This window comes from Pristiophorus japonicus, chromosome 5 (assembly GCF_044704955.1).
Source record: "Pristiophorus japonicus isolate sPriJap1 chromosome 5, sPriJap1.hap1, whole genome shotgun sequence".
NCBI classification, from domain to species: domain Eukaryota; kingdom Metazoa; phylum Chordata; class Chondrichthyes; family Pristiophoridae; genus Pristiophorus; species Pristiophorus japonicus.
The window spans coordinates 81,120,881-81,137,033 of NC_091981.1; the positions used below are offsets into that span (position 1 = coordinate 81,120,881).

At 44.4% G+C, this 16,153-nt stretch overlaps 1 protein-coding gene across 1 annotated transcript in view; it reads left to right on the forward strand.

The window, feature by feature from the left end:
• The window catches only part of LOC139264386 (1-aminocyclopropane-1-carboxylate synthase-like protein 1), an 83,323-nt gene that overhangs the window by 13,796 nt on the left and 53,374 nt on the right, over window positions 1-16,153 (forward strand). Inside the window, exon 3 of the mRNA XM_070880755.1 lies at window positions 186-259. Coding sequence (XP_070736856.1) covers window positions 186-259 — 74 coding nt within the window. The remainder of the gene's footprint in view (window positions 1-185; window positions 260-16,153) is intronic.

Genomic DNA, 16,153 nt, shown 5'->3' on the forward strand with positions numbered 1-16,153 from the left:
GATTTGCCCGTGGGAAGCCCGCCTCGGAATTTCTGCCCCATGATGTTTTTTCCAATTTATAAAACTATATTATGTAATCACTTTATTTCATTAATAAGTGGTTTTAAATAAGTGGTTTTAAAAGCTACATTTTTTACAGTTTCAGACACGTGTGCAAACTTAATATTTTACCTCTGTGTTCAAAGTTCAACAGACCTAATGGTGGAAGCAACATTGCACCTCATTTGTTACAGTATTCCAACGTTCAAGGCATTGAGAGGTAAGAACAGGTGTGGGAAATTATTTGGGGTTGAGGGCCACTTAACAAGTTTTGGTGAGCTGTTGAGGGCCGCACACCAATGTTCCCCCTAAGGTGTGTGGCTGCGCACCAGTCGCGAGGTCCCGTGCAGGCCCCTCACCAGCTCCTGCCCCGGGAAGAGAAACTGCGCATGTGCGGCCACGCAGCAAATTTAAAGGGACCCGCACAAATAAACTGAGATGTGGAGAAATTTCTTCACTCAGAGGGTGGTGAACCTTTGGAATTCTCTACCTCGGGGCTGAGGAAGCTCAGTTATTGAGTATATTCAAGGGATATGGGGATATGGGGATAAGAACATAAGAAATAGGAGCAGGAGTAGGCCATTTGGCCCCTCGAGTCTACTCCGCCATTCAATATCATGGCTGATCTTTTACCTTAACTCCACTTGCCTGCACTATTCACATATCCCTTGATTCCCTTAATATCCAAAAATCTATCGATCTCTGTCTTGAATAAACTCAACGACTGAGTCTCCACAGCCATCTAGGATAGAGAATTCCAAAGATTCACCACTCTCTGAGTAAAGAAATTTCTCCTCATCTCAGTCCTAAATGGCCGTCCCCTTATTCTGAGATTAAGTCCCCTGATTTTTGAATCCCCAGCCGGGGGAAACATCCTACCTGCATCTACCCTATCAAGCCCGGTAAGAATTTTGTATGTTTCAATGAGATCACCTCTCATTCTTCTAAACTCTAGAGAACATAGACCTAGTCTACTCAATCTCTCCTCATAGGACAATTTCTCCATCCCCGGAATCAGTCTGGTGAACCTTTGTTGCACTCCTTCTATGGCAAGTCTATCATTCCTTAGGACAGGAGACCAAAACTGTACACAATACTCCAGGTGTGGTCTCACCAGGGCCCTATATAATTGCAGCAAGATGTCTTTACTCTTATACTCAAATCCTCTTGTAATAAAGGCCAACATGCCATTTGCTTTCTTAATGCTTGCTATACCTGCATGTTAACTTTCAGTGATTTGTGTACAAGGGCACCCAGGTCCCTCTGAACACCAACATTTTCCAATCCCTGAAGATTTAAAAAATACTCTGCTTTTCTATTTTTCCTACCAAAGTGGATAACTTCACATTTCTCCACATTATATTCCATTTGTCATGTTCTTGTTCACTCACTTAGCCTGTCTATATCCTCTTGAAGCCTCTTTGCATCTTCCTCACAACTTACATTCACACGAGCTTTGTATCATCAGCAAACTTGGATATATTACATTTGGTTCCCTCATCCAAATCATTAATATATATATTGTGAATAGCTGAGGCCCAAGCACCGATCCTTGCACCACCCCACTAGTCTGCCAACCTGAAAATGACCCGTTTATTCCTACTCTCTGTTGTCTGTCCGTTAACCAATCCTCAATCCATGCCCGCAATCTCATGAGCCCTAATTTTGTTTAATAACTTCTTGTCTGGCACCTTATCAAATGCCTTCTAAAATCCAAATACACCACACTTACTGGTTCCCCCTTATCTATTCTGTTAGTTACCATCTCAAAACATGATTTCCCTTTCATAAATCCATGTTGACTCTGCTCAATCTTCTTATTAATTTCTAAGGCCTTGTTACCACATCCTTAATAATGGATTCTAGCATTTTCCCTATCAGATATCAGACTAACTGGTCAGTCGTTCACTGTTTTCTCTCTCCCTCCTTTCTGAAATAGTGGGGTTACATTTGCCACCTTCCAATCTGCGGGAACTGTTCTAGAATCTGGAATTTTGGAAGATGACAACCAATGCATCCACTATTTCTATAGCCACCTCTTTCAAAACCCTAGGCCATCAGGTCCAGGGGATCTATTGGCTTTCAGTCCGGGATAGTGCAGAAAGATGGTATTTAGTTAGAATATCAGCCATGGTCTTATTGAATGCCGGAGCAGGCTCGAATGGCTAAATGGCCTACTCCTGCTTCTATTTCTTATATAGGGGAAAAAAAAATATTTTTCCCTCTTTCTATAGGCATTAGTAAACATGGGGTCATTTTCAACTTCGTCAGTTAAGCAGTAACCCGCAGAAGTGGATCACCCCTTGTTAGAACCAGACCAAATTTCATTATGTTGATTTCAATGGAACGAATATCGGACAGATTTTACAATGGTTGGCCGATCTGCTCTGCCAGGTTACCGCACAGATGGTGAAGTTAAAAATTCCCCCTCCCTCATTACCTAATGCTACAAATGAATTATATCATCCTGAATACTTTCAAATGTACAAACCGTGCTGGATTTACTTTGACTGTACTTTACAATGCGCTTTCTAATGACCCTTGTTTAATTGAGCATATATTTTCTTTCTTTTTTTCCCTCCAATTGATTTTAAAGTGGATGCCATATAAAATGAGGGGCTGTCCTTTTTAACAAAAGTGTCTCTTGATGCTTCAATATAGAATGCCTGTAGACTAGAATTGTGTGCTTTGATAGGTTCAAAGGGCACAATTTTGGACATGACTTGCTCCAATTTTTTTGGAGTAAGTTGGTTTTTCTGGCGTAAGTTTAAAAAACCCTATTTTCCCCAATCAACTTGCTCCAGAGTAACTCAGTTAAGTATGATTTCTTTTTTAGTTCAGGTTTTTTTTTCAAAAGCAGGTGTTCCCAGGCACTTACGCCAGTTTTGGCCATTTAGGCAATTCTGGCCGGCTAAAAGTTACTCCAGATCCACTTGGGTCAGCGTATGTGGCCAGCTCTGAAAAACCCTGCGGGCAGTTACGAAATTGGCGCTGGTAAGTAAGTAAGGACCTGCATCCAAGCACCAAACATTACAAATAAAAATTGAAATAACTCAATAAAAATAAAGAACTCAGGTAAACAATTGAATAACAAATAAATAATTGCAGTAAATCTTACCTTGAATTGAACTCGGCCGGGGAAGGCAGCGGGCCGGCCTGTCAGAGTAGGAATTGCAGGATAGCTCAGATGAATACGTGGCTTGAGGAGTGGTGCAGAAGGAACTGGAACCAATGTCCTGGGGGGAAGTGTTTGCTAGTGCTGTTGGGGAGGAGTTAAACTAACATGGCAGGGGGATGGGAACCTGTGCAGGGAGACAGAGGGAAATAAAATGGAGGCAGAAGCAAAAGATAGAAAGGAGAATAGCAAAAGTGGAGGGCAGAGAAACCCAAGGCAAAAAACAAAAAGGGCCACATTACAGCAAAATTCTAAAGGGGCAAAGTGTGTTAAAAAGACAAGCATGAAGGCTCTGTGCCTCAATGCAAGGAGTATTCGGAATAAGGTGGACGAATTAACTGCGCAGATAGCGGTTAATGGATATGATGTAATTGGCATCACGGAGACATAGCTCCAGGGTGACCAAGGCTGGGAACTCAACATCCAGGGGTATTCAACATTTAGGAAGGAAAGACAGAGAGGAAAAGGAGGCGGGGTGGTGTTGCTGGTTAAAGAGGAAATTAATGCAATAGTAAGGAGGGACATTAGCCTGGATGATGTGGAATCGGTATGGGTGGAGCTGCGGAATACCAAAGGGCAGAAAACGCTTGTGGGAGTTGTGTACAGATCACCAAACAGTAGTAGTGAGGTTGGGGACAGCATCAAACAAGAAATAAGGGATGTGTGCAATAAAGGTACAGCAGTTATCATGGATGACTTTAATCTACATATTGATTGGGCTAACCAAACTGGTAGCAATGCGGTGGAGGAGGATTTCCTGGAGTGTATTTGGGATGGTTTTCTAGACCAGTATGTCGCGGAACCAACTAGGGAGCTGGCCATCCTAGACTGGGTGATGTATAATGAGAAGGGACTAATTGGCAATCTTGTTGTGCGAGGCCCCTTGCGGAAGAGTGACCATAATATGGTAGAATTCTTTATTAAGGTGGAGTATGACAGTTAATTCGGAAACTAGGGTCCTGAACTTAAGGAAAGGTAACTTCGACGGTATGAGGCGTGAATTGGCTATAATAGACTGGCAAAGGATACCTAAAGGGTTGACGGTGGATAAGCAATGGCAAACATTTAAAGATCACATGGGTGAACTTCAGCAATTGTACATCCCTGTCTGGAGTAAAAATAAAACGGGGAAGGTGGCTGAACTGTGGCTAACAAGGGAAATTAAGGATAGTGTTAAAACCAAGTAAGAGGCATAAAAATTGGCCAGAAAAAGCAGCAAACCTGAGGACTGGGAGAAATTTAGAATTCAGCAGAGGAGGACTAAGGGTTTAATTAAGAAGGGGAAAATAGAGTACGAGAGGAAGCTTGCAGGGAACATAAAAACTGACTGCAAAAGCTTCTATAAATATGTGAAGAGAAAAAGATTAGTGAAGACAAACGTAGGTCCCTTGCAGTCGGATTCAGGTGAATTTATCATGGGGAACAAAGAAATGGCAGACCAATTGAACAAATACTTTGGCTCTGTCTTCTCGAAGGAAGACACAAATAACCTTCTGGATGTACTAGGGGACAGGGGGTCTAGTGAGAAGGAGGAACTGAAGGATATCCTTATTAGTCAGGAAATTGTGTTCGGGAAATTGATGGGATTAAAGGCCTATAAATCCCCGGGGCCTGATAGTCTGCATCCCAGAGTACTTAAGGAAGTGGCCTTAGAAATAGTGGATGCATTGGTGATCATTTTCCAACAGTCTATCGATTCTGGATCAGTTCCTATGGACTGGAGGGTAGCTAATGTAACACCACTTTTTAAAAAAGGAGGGAGAGAAAACGCGTAATTATAGACCAGTTAGCCTGACATCAGTAATGGGGAAAATGCTGGAATTAATCATTAAGGATGAAATAGCAGCGCATTTGGAAAGCAGTGACAGGATCGGTCCAAGTCAGCATGGATTTATGAAAGGGAAATCATGTTTGACGAATCTTCTGGAATTTTTTCAGGATGTAACTAGCAGAGTGGACAAGGGAGAACCAGTGGATGTGTATTTGGACTTTCAAAAGGCTTTTTGACAAGGTCCCGCACAAGAGATTGGTATGCAAAATCAAAGCACATGGTATTGGGGGTAATGTACTGACATGGATAGAGAACTGGTTGACAGACAGGAAGCAGAGAGTCGGGATAAATGGATCCTTTTCAGAATGGCTGGCAGTGACTAGTGGAGTGCCGCAGGGCTCAGTGCTGAGACCCCAGCTCTTTACAATATACATTAACGATTTAGATGAAGGAATTGAGTGTAATATGTCCAAGTTTGCAGATGACACTAAACTGGGTGGCGGTGTGAGCTGTGAGCTAAGAGGCTGCAGGGTGACTTGGACAGGTTAGGTGAGTGGGCAAATGCATGGCAGATGCAGTATAATGAGGATAAATGTGAGGTTATCCACTTTGGGGGCAAAAACACGAAGGCAGAATATTATCTGAATGGCGGCAGATTAGGAAAAGGGGAGGTGCAACGCGACTTGGGTGTCATGTTTCATCAGGCATTGCAAGTTGGCATGCAGGTACAGCAGGCGGTGAAGAAGGCAAATGGTATGTTGGCCTTCATAGCTAGGGTATTTGAGTATAGGAGCAGGTAGGTCTTACTGCAGTTGTACAGGGCCTTGGTGAGGCCTCACCTGGAATATTGTGTTCAGTTTTGGTCTCCTAATCTGAGGAAGGATGTTCTTGCTATTGAGGGAGTGCAGCAAAGGTTCACCAGACTGATTCCAGGGATGGCTGGACTGACATATGAGGAGAGACTGGATCAACTGGGCCTTTATTCACTGGAGTTTAGAAGGATGAGAGGGGATCTCATAGAAACGTATAAGATTCTGACGGGACTGGACAGGTTAGATGTGGGTAGAATGTTCCCGATGTTGGGGAAGTCCAAAACCAGGGGACACAGTCTTAGGATAAGGGGTAGGCCATTTAGGACTGAGATGAGGAGAAACTTCTTCACTCAGAGAGTTGTTAACCTGTGGAATTCCCTGCCGCAGAGAGTTGTTGATGCCAGTTCATTGGATATATTCAAGAGGGAGTTAGATATGGCCCTTACGGCTAAAGAGATCATGGAGTATGGAGAGAAAGCAGGAAAGGGGTACTGAGGGAATGATCAGCCATGATCTTATTGAATGGCGGTGTAGGCTCGAAGGGCCGAATGGCCTACTCATGCACCTACTTTCTACGTTTCTATGGAAGGGAGGCTATTCGGCCTGGGAAAGGGGCGGCCGGCAAAGACGCATCGGGAGGCTGAAGCGAAGTGGGGGTGGGTGGAGGGAGTGGCTGGGCTGGCTGGGCAGAAACACGGCAAAGTATCGGGAGACTGAAGAGAAGGGTGGAGGGAGAGGCTGGGCTGGGCTGGGCAGAAACGCGGCAAAGAATAGGGAGGCTGACCTGATTCTACTGCGCATGCGCGATCACGGCAATCCCGATCCTACTGCGCATGTCCAGCGTCCCAGCACTATTTTCAGCGCAGGACACTGGCTCCGCCCACAGATCCAGTCGCCACGCTACGCCAGCAGCTCGGAGACCTGGGACAGCGGCCAAAATCGGCCCGAAGATTTTTAGCGCACTTCCACGCGTGGAAAACTGCCGCACCTCTAATAAGTACCCCTGAAATCTCTAGTGGGCAAAATTGAGCCCCAAGCCACTACTGTAATTTCTATATGATAGTTATTGCTGCTTGTACATTTAGCCTTTGTTTCAACAAGCATTTCTATGCTTGCTCACCACAGATGTCAAAACAGATTTCTTATCACCCTAGCTCACTTATAGACTTGGATAATTATTTAAATGTTATATTAACTAATAGATCAATGAATGTCTGGTTAATTTGTTAAAATTTCAATTGCATGCCATTGTCCTATAACTAAAAACTATGGGCTCAATTTTCCCCAATGCAATTTTTTGGCATATTTGAAGAGTTACGCCCGTTTTTTTGGGGCTCGACTACGCCCCAAAAAAGTTGAACGTTTCTCTATGTTAACTTGTGAATGTGACCAGGCGCACATTGTCCTTAAGCTCTGTGGGTGGAGCCTAAGATGTGTGCCAAAAAGATCGGGTTGCCAGGGTAATGAGGGACATACTGCGGGCTGAGGCTGGAAAGTGAAACATACAAGACATTCTGGCCAGCTCACAGCAACCTACACAAACATCTTTCACATTGCAGCTATTTAAGGCAGCAGCTTACCAACATGAAAATATTGGGGTAGAAATTCCGACGTCCCGGGCCTGTACGAAGTTTCTACGGACCCGGGAAGGCATCAGAAAAGTTGGTTTTCAGCGCGCAGTACGCATGTGCTGAAAACCGTTTTTCCGATCTGTCAAGCTGACAGATTGTAGACATCTCTGGAGCGAGGATATTTCTTGGGCAAGATTGCGGGATTTATGCATATCTTGCCCAGCAAATGTCCTCAAAAATTTTGCGCATAGCCTACTTTTACAGGCGTAAGTGTTTTAAAACATACAAAAACACGATAAAATTAAATTATAAACACATTTTATTGTTAAAAACCCTCCCCACTATGGTAAATTTATTTTTAACCATAATTAAAAAAACTTTTTTAAAAAATCGGGAAAATATTTTATTTTCATAAGACTTACTAACTTTAATTTCAATTAATTTTAAATATGTGTGGTCTGTTTTTTATTTTTTAATATTTTGTGTGTTTGTTTTTGGTCCCATTAATAGCACTGAGAACTCGTCGATACGCGAGTCTCAGTGCTATTAATGGGAACCTGTGAAATACTTACCTGATTGGCTGAGCAGTCCGGATGGGAGAGGGCTTCGCAGCGCGGGAAGAGAATCCAGGGCGCCTCCTAGACCACCAGGTAGATTCGTAAACATTCTCCAGCGAGGAGGCAATTGCCTGCGGGAAAACCTTGAGAGGAATTTCTGGGCCATTAAAGAGTCTTTGTGCCAAAAGTCTATCCTGTAAACTGTATGAATTGGAAAGCCTTGCCGGTGCCCGGTGCCGCTCCTAGCCCAGACCAAAAGGCCTCCCTCCCTCCCGGAGCTGGTGCCGCTCCTAGCCCAGACCAAAAGGCCTCCCTCCCTCCCGGAGCTGGTGCCGCTCCTAGCCCAGGCCGAAAGGCCTCCCCCCCCCCCCCCCCCCCCCCCCGTCCCCCCCCCCCCCACCCCGTAGCCGGTGCCTGGTGCTGCTTCTAGCCCAGGCTGAAAGGCCTCTCTCCCCCGGAGCCGGTGCTGCTCCTAGCCCTGATCGAATGCCCACCCCCGCCTTTTTCTCCCTCCCTGTCACTGCTGTCCCAGCCGTGGGACTGGATCTTCTGCGCTGATTCTCTTACCTGCGCTGATTTAGTTAACCCAGAGGTTTTTCAGAGTGGTCACATATACCGTCTTAACAAAAATTGTAGTTGGCCAAATTTGCTTAAATGGCCAGAATTGGCGCAGATGGTGGGTTACGCCCCCAATAAGGTAAAAAAAAAAATCGGAGCCTAAAAAAATCGTACCTAAGTGAATTACGCTGGTGCAGAAACTTTGGGGAAACTTGGAGATTTTAATTTACTCTAGAAAAAACAGTGCACGCCAAGAAAACAGCACTGATAATTGGGGAAAATTGAGCCCATTATAAAAGGTGAGTTTGGTCATACATTTAATGCTCTAGGAGGTAATTTCTAATCTGGATCTAGGACAGTTAAAAGTAGAAATATACAAAATAATCCAATTTTACATTCGATACAGATATAAAGAACTAGAATTTCCATAAAATCTGCCACTGCCAGATTGCCACCCACAAGATTGCTAAGATTCTTAAATTAATGCCGGTGAAAAATTGCACAAGGAAAAGAAAAAATACCGCCCGGCGAGAAAAATGGGACATGCAATTTGGGCGGTTTTTAATCAAAATGGAGGGTAATTACTCAAATTTGGACCAAGCCTGTGGGTTGGAGGGAAAACACTCAAAATATTTTTTCCAAACAATATAAAATAAAAACTCAAAACATTCTTGGGACTCTTTTCAACTTAATCGCTGTCAAAGAATTTTAAAATAAATATAAAAAAACACTTTAACTTACCTTTTTTTGGAGGGCTACTTACCTACCGCCCAGCTCCGGCTGCTTTTCGTGGGCGTTTTTTTTCAGTCTTACCTACGGGTCACTGCTGAGTCCAAACTTGGGCGGTAGCGTTTTTTTTGGTGGTGCTCTGCTTCCCAGCAGTATTTCGAAACTGCCGGCAGAACTCTTTGTGAAATGGAGTGGAAATTTTCGCCGGTTGGCTTTCCGCCAAAAATAAGAAACATAAGAAATAGGAGCAGGAGTAGGCCATTTGGCCCCTCGAGCCTGCTCCGCCATTCAATAAGATCATGGCTGATCTGATCATGGACTCAGCTCCATTTCCCTTCCCGCTCCCCATAACCCTTTACTCCCTTATTGCTCAAAAGTCTGTCTCTCTCCGTCTTAAATACATTCAATGACCCAGCCTCCACAGTTTTCTGGGACAGAGAATTCCGCAGATTTACAACCCTCTGAGAGAAGAAATTTCTCCTCATCTCAGTTTTAAATTGGCGGCCCCTTATTTTTAGACTATGTCCCCTAGTTTTAGTTTCCCCTATGAGTGGAAATATCCTCTCTGTATCTACCTTGTCGAGCCCCCTCATTAACTTACAAGTTTCAATAAGATCACCTTTCATTCTTCTGAACTCCAGTGTGTATTGGCCAAACCTACTCAACCTATCCTCATAAGTCAACCCCCTCATCTCCGGAATCAACCTAGTGAACCTTCTTTGAACAGCCTCCAATGCAAATATATCCTTCCTTAAATACGAAGACCAAAACTGTACGCGGTACTCCAGGTGTGGCCTCACGAATACCCTGTACAGTTGTAGCAGGACTTCTCTGCTTTTATACTCTATCCCCCTTGCAATAAAGGCCAGCATTCCATTTGCCTTCCTGATTACTTACTGTACCTGCATACGAACTTTTTGCGTTTCATGCATAAGGACCCCCAGGTCTCTGTACTGAAGCACTTTGCAATTTTTCTCCATTTAAATTATAATTTGCTTTTCTATTATTTCTGCCAAAGTGGATAACCTCACATTTTCCCACATTATACTCCCATCTGCCAAATTTTTGCCCACTCACTTAGCCTGTCTATATCCCTTTGCAAATTTTTTTGTCCTCCTCACAATTTGCTTTCCCATCCATCTTTGTATCATCAGCAAACTTGGCTACATTACACTCGGTCCCTTCATCCAAGTTGTTAACACAGGTTGTAAATAGTTGAGGTCCCAGCACCGATCCCTGCGGCACCCCACTAGTCATTGTTTGCCAACCCGAGAATGACCCATTATCCCGACTCTCTGTTTTCTGTTAGTTAGCCAATCCTCTATCCGTGCTAATATATTACCCCCAACCCCGTGAGCTATTATCTTGTGCAGTAACCTCTTATCTGATAAGAACATAAGAATTAGGAACAGGAGTAGGCCATCCAGCCCCTCGAGCCTGCTCCGCCATTCAAAAAGATCATGGCTGATCTGGCCGTGGACTCAGCTCCATTGACCCGCCCGCTCCCCATAACCCTTAATTCCCTTATTGGTTAAAAATCTATCTATCTGTGATTTGAATACATTTAATGAGCTAGCCTCAACTGCTTCCTTGGGCAGAGAAGTCCACAGATTCACAACCCTCTGGGAGAAGAAATTCCTTCTCAACTCGGTTTTAAATTGGCTCCCCCATATTTTGAGGCTGTGCCCCCTAGTTCTAGTCTCCCCGACCAGTGGAAACAATCTCTCTGCCTCTATCTTGTCTATCCCTTTCATTATTTTAAATGTTTCTATAAGATCACCCCTCATCCTTCTGAACTCCAACGAGTAAAGACCCAGTCTACTCAATCTTATCATCATAAGGTAACCCCCTCATCTCCGGAATCAGCCTAGTGAATCGTCTCTGTACCCCCTCCAAAACTAGTATATCCTTCCTTAAGTAAGGTGACCAAAACTGCATGCAGTACTCCAGGTGCGGCCTCACCAATGCCCTGTACAGTTGCAGCAGGACCTCCCTGCTTTTGTACTCCATCCTTCTCGCAATGAAGGCCAACATTCCATTCGCCTTCCTGATTACCTGCTGCACCTGCAAACTAACTTTTTGGGATTCATGCACAAGGACCCCCAGGTCCCTCTGCACAGCAGTATGTTGTCATTTCTCCCCATTCAAATAATATTCCCTTTTACTGTTTTTTTTTTCCCAAGGTGGATGACCTCACATTTTCCGACATTGCATTCCATCTGCCAAACCTTAGCCCATTCGCTTAACCTATCTAAATCTCTTTGCAGCCTCTCTGTGTCCTCTACACAACCCGCTTTCCCACTAATCTTTGTGTCATCTGCAAATTTTGTTACACTACACTCTGTCCCCTCTTCCAGGTCATCTATGTATATTGTAAACAGTTGTGGTCCCAGCACCGATCCCTGTGGCACACCGCTAACCACCGATTTCCAACCTGAAAAGGACCCATTTATCCCGACTCTCTGCTTTCTGTTCGCCAGCCAATTCTCTATCCATGCTAATACATTTCCTCTGGCTCCATGTACCTTTATCTTCTGCAGTAACCTCTTGTGTGGCACCTTATTGAATGCCTTTTGGAAATCTAAATACACCACATCCATCGATACACCTCTATCCACCATGCTCGTTATATCCTCAGAGTTCCAGTAACTTAGTTAAACATGATTTTCCCTTCATGAATCCATGTTGCGTCTGCTTGATTGCACTATTCCTATCTAGATGTCCCGCTATTTCTTCCTTAATGATAGCTTCAAGCATTTTCCCCACTACAGATGTTAAACTAACCGGCCTATAGTTACCTGCCTTTTGTCTGCCCCCTTTTTTAAACAGAAGCGTTACATTAGCTGCTTTCCAATCCACTGGTACCTCCCCAGAGTCCAGAGAATTTTGGTAGATTATAACGAATGCATCTGCTATAACTTCCGCCATCTCTTTTAATACCCTGGGATGCATTTCATCAGGACCAGGGGACTTGTCTACCTTGAGTCCATTAGCCTGTCCAGCACTATCTCCCTAATGATCGTGATTGTCTCAAGGTCCTCCCTTCCCACATTCCCGTGACCAGCAATTTTTGGCATGGTTTTTGTGTCTTCCACTGTGAAGACAGAAGCAAAATAATTGTTGAAGGTCTCGGCCATTTCCACATTTCCCATTATTAAATCCCACTTCTCATCTTCTAAGGGACCCACATTTACTTTAGTCACTCTCTTCCATTTTATATATCGGTAAAAGCTTTTACTATCTGTTTTTATGTTTTGCGCAAGTTTACTTTCGTAATTCTCTATTGCTTTCTTAGTCATTCTTTGCTGTCGTTTAAAATTTTCCCAATCTTCTAGTTTCCCACTAACCTTGGCCACCTTATACGCATTGGTTTTTAATTTGATACTCTCCTTTATTTCCTTGGTTATCCACGGCTGGTTATCCCTTCTCTTACCGCCCTTCTTTTTCACTGGAATATATTTTTGTTGAGCACTATGAAAGAGCTCCTTAAAAGTCCTCCACTGTTCCTCAATTGTGCCACCGTTTAGTCTGTGTTCCCAGTCTACTTTAGCTAACTCTGCCCTCATCCCACTGTAATCCCCTTTGTTTAAGCATAGTACGCTCGTTTGAGACACTACTTCCTCACCCTCAATCTGTATTACAAATTCAACTCATTGTTGATCACTCATTCCGAGAGGATCTTTTACTAACAGATCGTTTATTATTCCTGTCTCATTACACAGGACCAGATCTAAGATAGCTTGCTCCCTTGTAGGTTCTGTAACATACTTTTCGAAGAAACAATCCCGTATGCATTCTATGAATTCCTCCTCCAGGCTACCCCGTGCGATTTGATTTAACCAATCGATATGTAGGTTAAAATCCCCCATGATTACTGCCATTCCTTTTTCACATGCCTCCATTATTCCCTTGATTATTGTCCGCCCCACCGTGAAGTTATTATTTGGGGACCTATAAATTATGCCCACCAATGACTTTTTCCCCTTACTATCTCTAATCTCCACCCACAATGATTCAACATTTTGTTCATTAGAGCCAGTATCATCTCTCACAACTGCCCTGACATCATCCTTTATTAACAGAGCTACCCCACCTCCTTTCCCTTCTTGTCTATCTTTCCAAATTGTCAGATACCCCTGTATGTTTAATTCCCAGTCTTGGCCACCCTGCAACCACGTTTCTGTAATGGCCACCAAATCATACCCATTTGTAATGATTTGTGCCGTCAACTCATTTACTTTATTTTGAATGCTGCGAGCGTTTAGGTGTTTTAATACTAGCTTTTAAACCATGATTTTTAGTTTTGACTCCTCCTGCAGCCCCTTTATATTCATACATATTGACCCTTCCTGTCACCTTGTGGTTTACACTTACCCCAGTGCTACTCTGCTCTGTTGCCTTCTGCCTTTTGCATTCTTTCTTGGGGTCCTGTTCATCTGCGCTCTCACCCACTCTAACTAGCTCAGAGCCCTCTCCTGGGTTCCGAATACTCCTCGCATTGAGGCACCGAGCTTTCAGGCTTGCCTTTTTATTACACTTTGACCCTTTAGAATTTTGCTGTACATTGGCCCTTTTTGTTTTTTGCCTTGGGTTTCTCTGCCCTCCACTTTTACTCATCTCCGTTCTGTCTTTTGCTTCTGTCTCCATTTTGTTTCCCTTTGTCTCCCTGCATTGGTTCCCATCCCCCTGCCATATTAGCTTAACTTCTCCCCAACAGCACTAGCAAACACTCCCCTTAGGACATTGGTTCCGGTCCTATCCAGGTGCAGACTGTCCGGTTTGTACTGGTCCCACCTCCCCCAGAGCCGGTTCCAATGCCCCAAGAATTTGAATCCCTCCCTGCTGCACCACTGCTCAAGCCATGTATTCATCTGCGCTATCCTGCGATTCCTACTCTGACTAGCACGTGGCAGTGGTAGCAATCCCGAGATTACTACTTTTGAGGTCCTACTTTTTAATTTAGCTCCTAGCTCCTTAAATTCGTTTCGTAGGACCTCATCCCTTTTTTTTTTTTACCTATGTCGTTGGTACAAATGTGCAGCACGACAACTGGCTGATCTCCCTCCCTTTTCAGAATGTCCTGCACCCACTCCGAGACATCATTGACCCTTGCACCAGGGAGGCAACATACCATCCTGGAGTCTCGGTTGCGGCCGCAGAAACGTCTATCTATTCCCCTTACAATTGAATCCCCTATCACTATCGCTCTCCCACTCTTTTTCCTGCCCTCCTGTGCAGCAGAGCCACTCACGGTGCCATGAACTTGGCTGCTGCTGCCCTCCCCTGATGAGTCATCCCCCTCAACAGTAGCCAAAGCGGTGTATCTGTTTTGCAGGGGGATGACCGCAGGGGACCCCTGCACTACCTTTCTTGCACTGCTCTTCCTGCTGGTCTTCCATTCCCTAGCTGGCTGTGGATCCTTCACCTGCGGTACGACCAACTCGCTACACGTGCTACTCACGTCATTCTCAGCATCGTGGATGCTCCAGAGTAAATCCACCCTCGGCTCCAATTCCGCAACGCGGACCGTCAGGAGCTGGAGGCAGATACACTTCCCGCACACGTAGTCGTCAGGGACACCAGAACTGTCCCTGAGTTCCCACATGGTACAATAGGAGGAGCATATCACGTGACCGAGCTCTCCTGCCATGACTTAACCCTTAGATACACTTAATTTGGCGACAACAATGTTAACAGGTTACTTACTGATATAAAAAAGAAAAAGAAAAGCTACTCACCAATCACCAGCCAATCACTTACCCGTTTGGCTGTGACATCACCTTTTGATTCCTTTCTACTTTTTTGCTTTTTCTCCCGGCTGGAGCTGCACAAGCTCGCCGTTATAGGCCTCACCATGCACCTTGAGCTCCCGCCTCCGATCTGCCGCCGCCTCTCACAGCCGCTGGGCCTTTATAGGCCTCACCATGCACCTGGCACCTTATCCAATGCTTTCTGGAAATCCAAATACACCACATCCACTAATACCATCTTATCCACCTTGCTCGTTACATCCTCAAAGAATTCCAAAAAATTTGTCAAACATGATTTCCCTTTCATAAAACTATGCTGACTCTGCTTGATTGAATCATGCTTTTCCAAATGTCCCACTACTGCTTCCTTAATAATGGACTCCAGCATTTTCCCAACGACAGATGTTAGTCTAACTGGTCTGTAGTTTGCTGCTTTTTGTCTGCCTACTTTTCCAAATAGGAAAATGAGCAGTACCGCCGAGAAAACCGGCGGAAATGGAGTGGAAATTCTAGCCCAAAGATTTCGTTGAAATGGAAACCCAGTAATAAATCTATATGTTTGCTTGCAAGAATTGAGAGCTATGATGGATATAACTATGATGGATACCTCCTTGGTAGACTATGAGCTATGTGAGATACTGTCATATTAGACTCTGAAATGAGCTCCCGGCCACATAGCCGCAACATAACTAAAACCGCCTATTTCCACCTCCGTAACATTGCCCGTCTCCACCCCTGCCTCAGCTAATCTGCTGCTGAAACTCTCATCTATGCCATTGTTACCTCTAGACTTGACTACTCCCTGCACTGCTGGCTGGCCTCCCACATTCTATCCTACGTAAATTTGATGTCATCCAAACACGGCAGCTCGTGTCCTAACTCGCACTAAGTCCCATCACCTCTGTGCTTACAGAGTTACATTGGCACCCCGTTAAGCAATGCCTCGATATCAAATTTCTCATCCTTCGGTGGCTGTACCTCAGCTGCCTGGGCCCCAGACTCTTGAACTCCCTGCCTAAACGTCTTCACTTCTCTACCTCTCTTTCCTCCTTTAAGACACTCCTTAAAACCTACCTCTTTGACCAAGTTTTTGGTCATCTGCTGTAATTTCTTCTTAAGTGGCTCATTGTGAGTTTTTGTTGTTTTGTAACACTCCTGTGAAGCACCTTGGGATGTTTTACTATGTTAAAG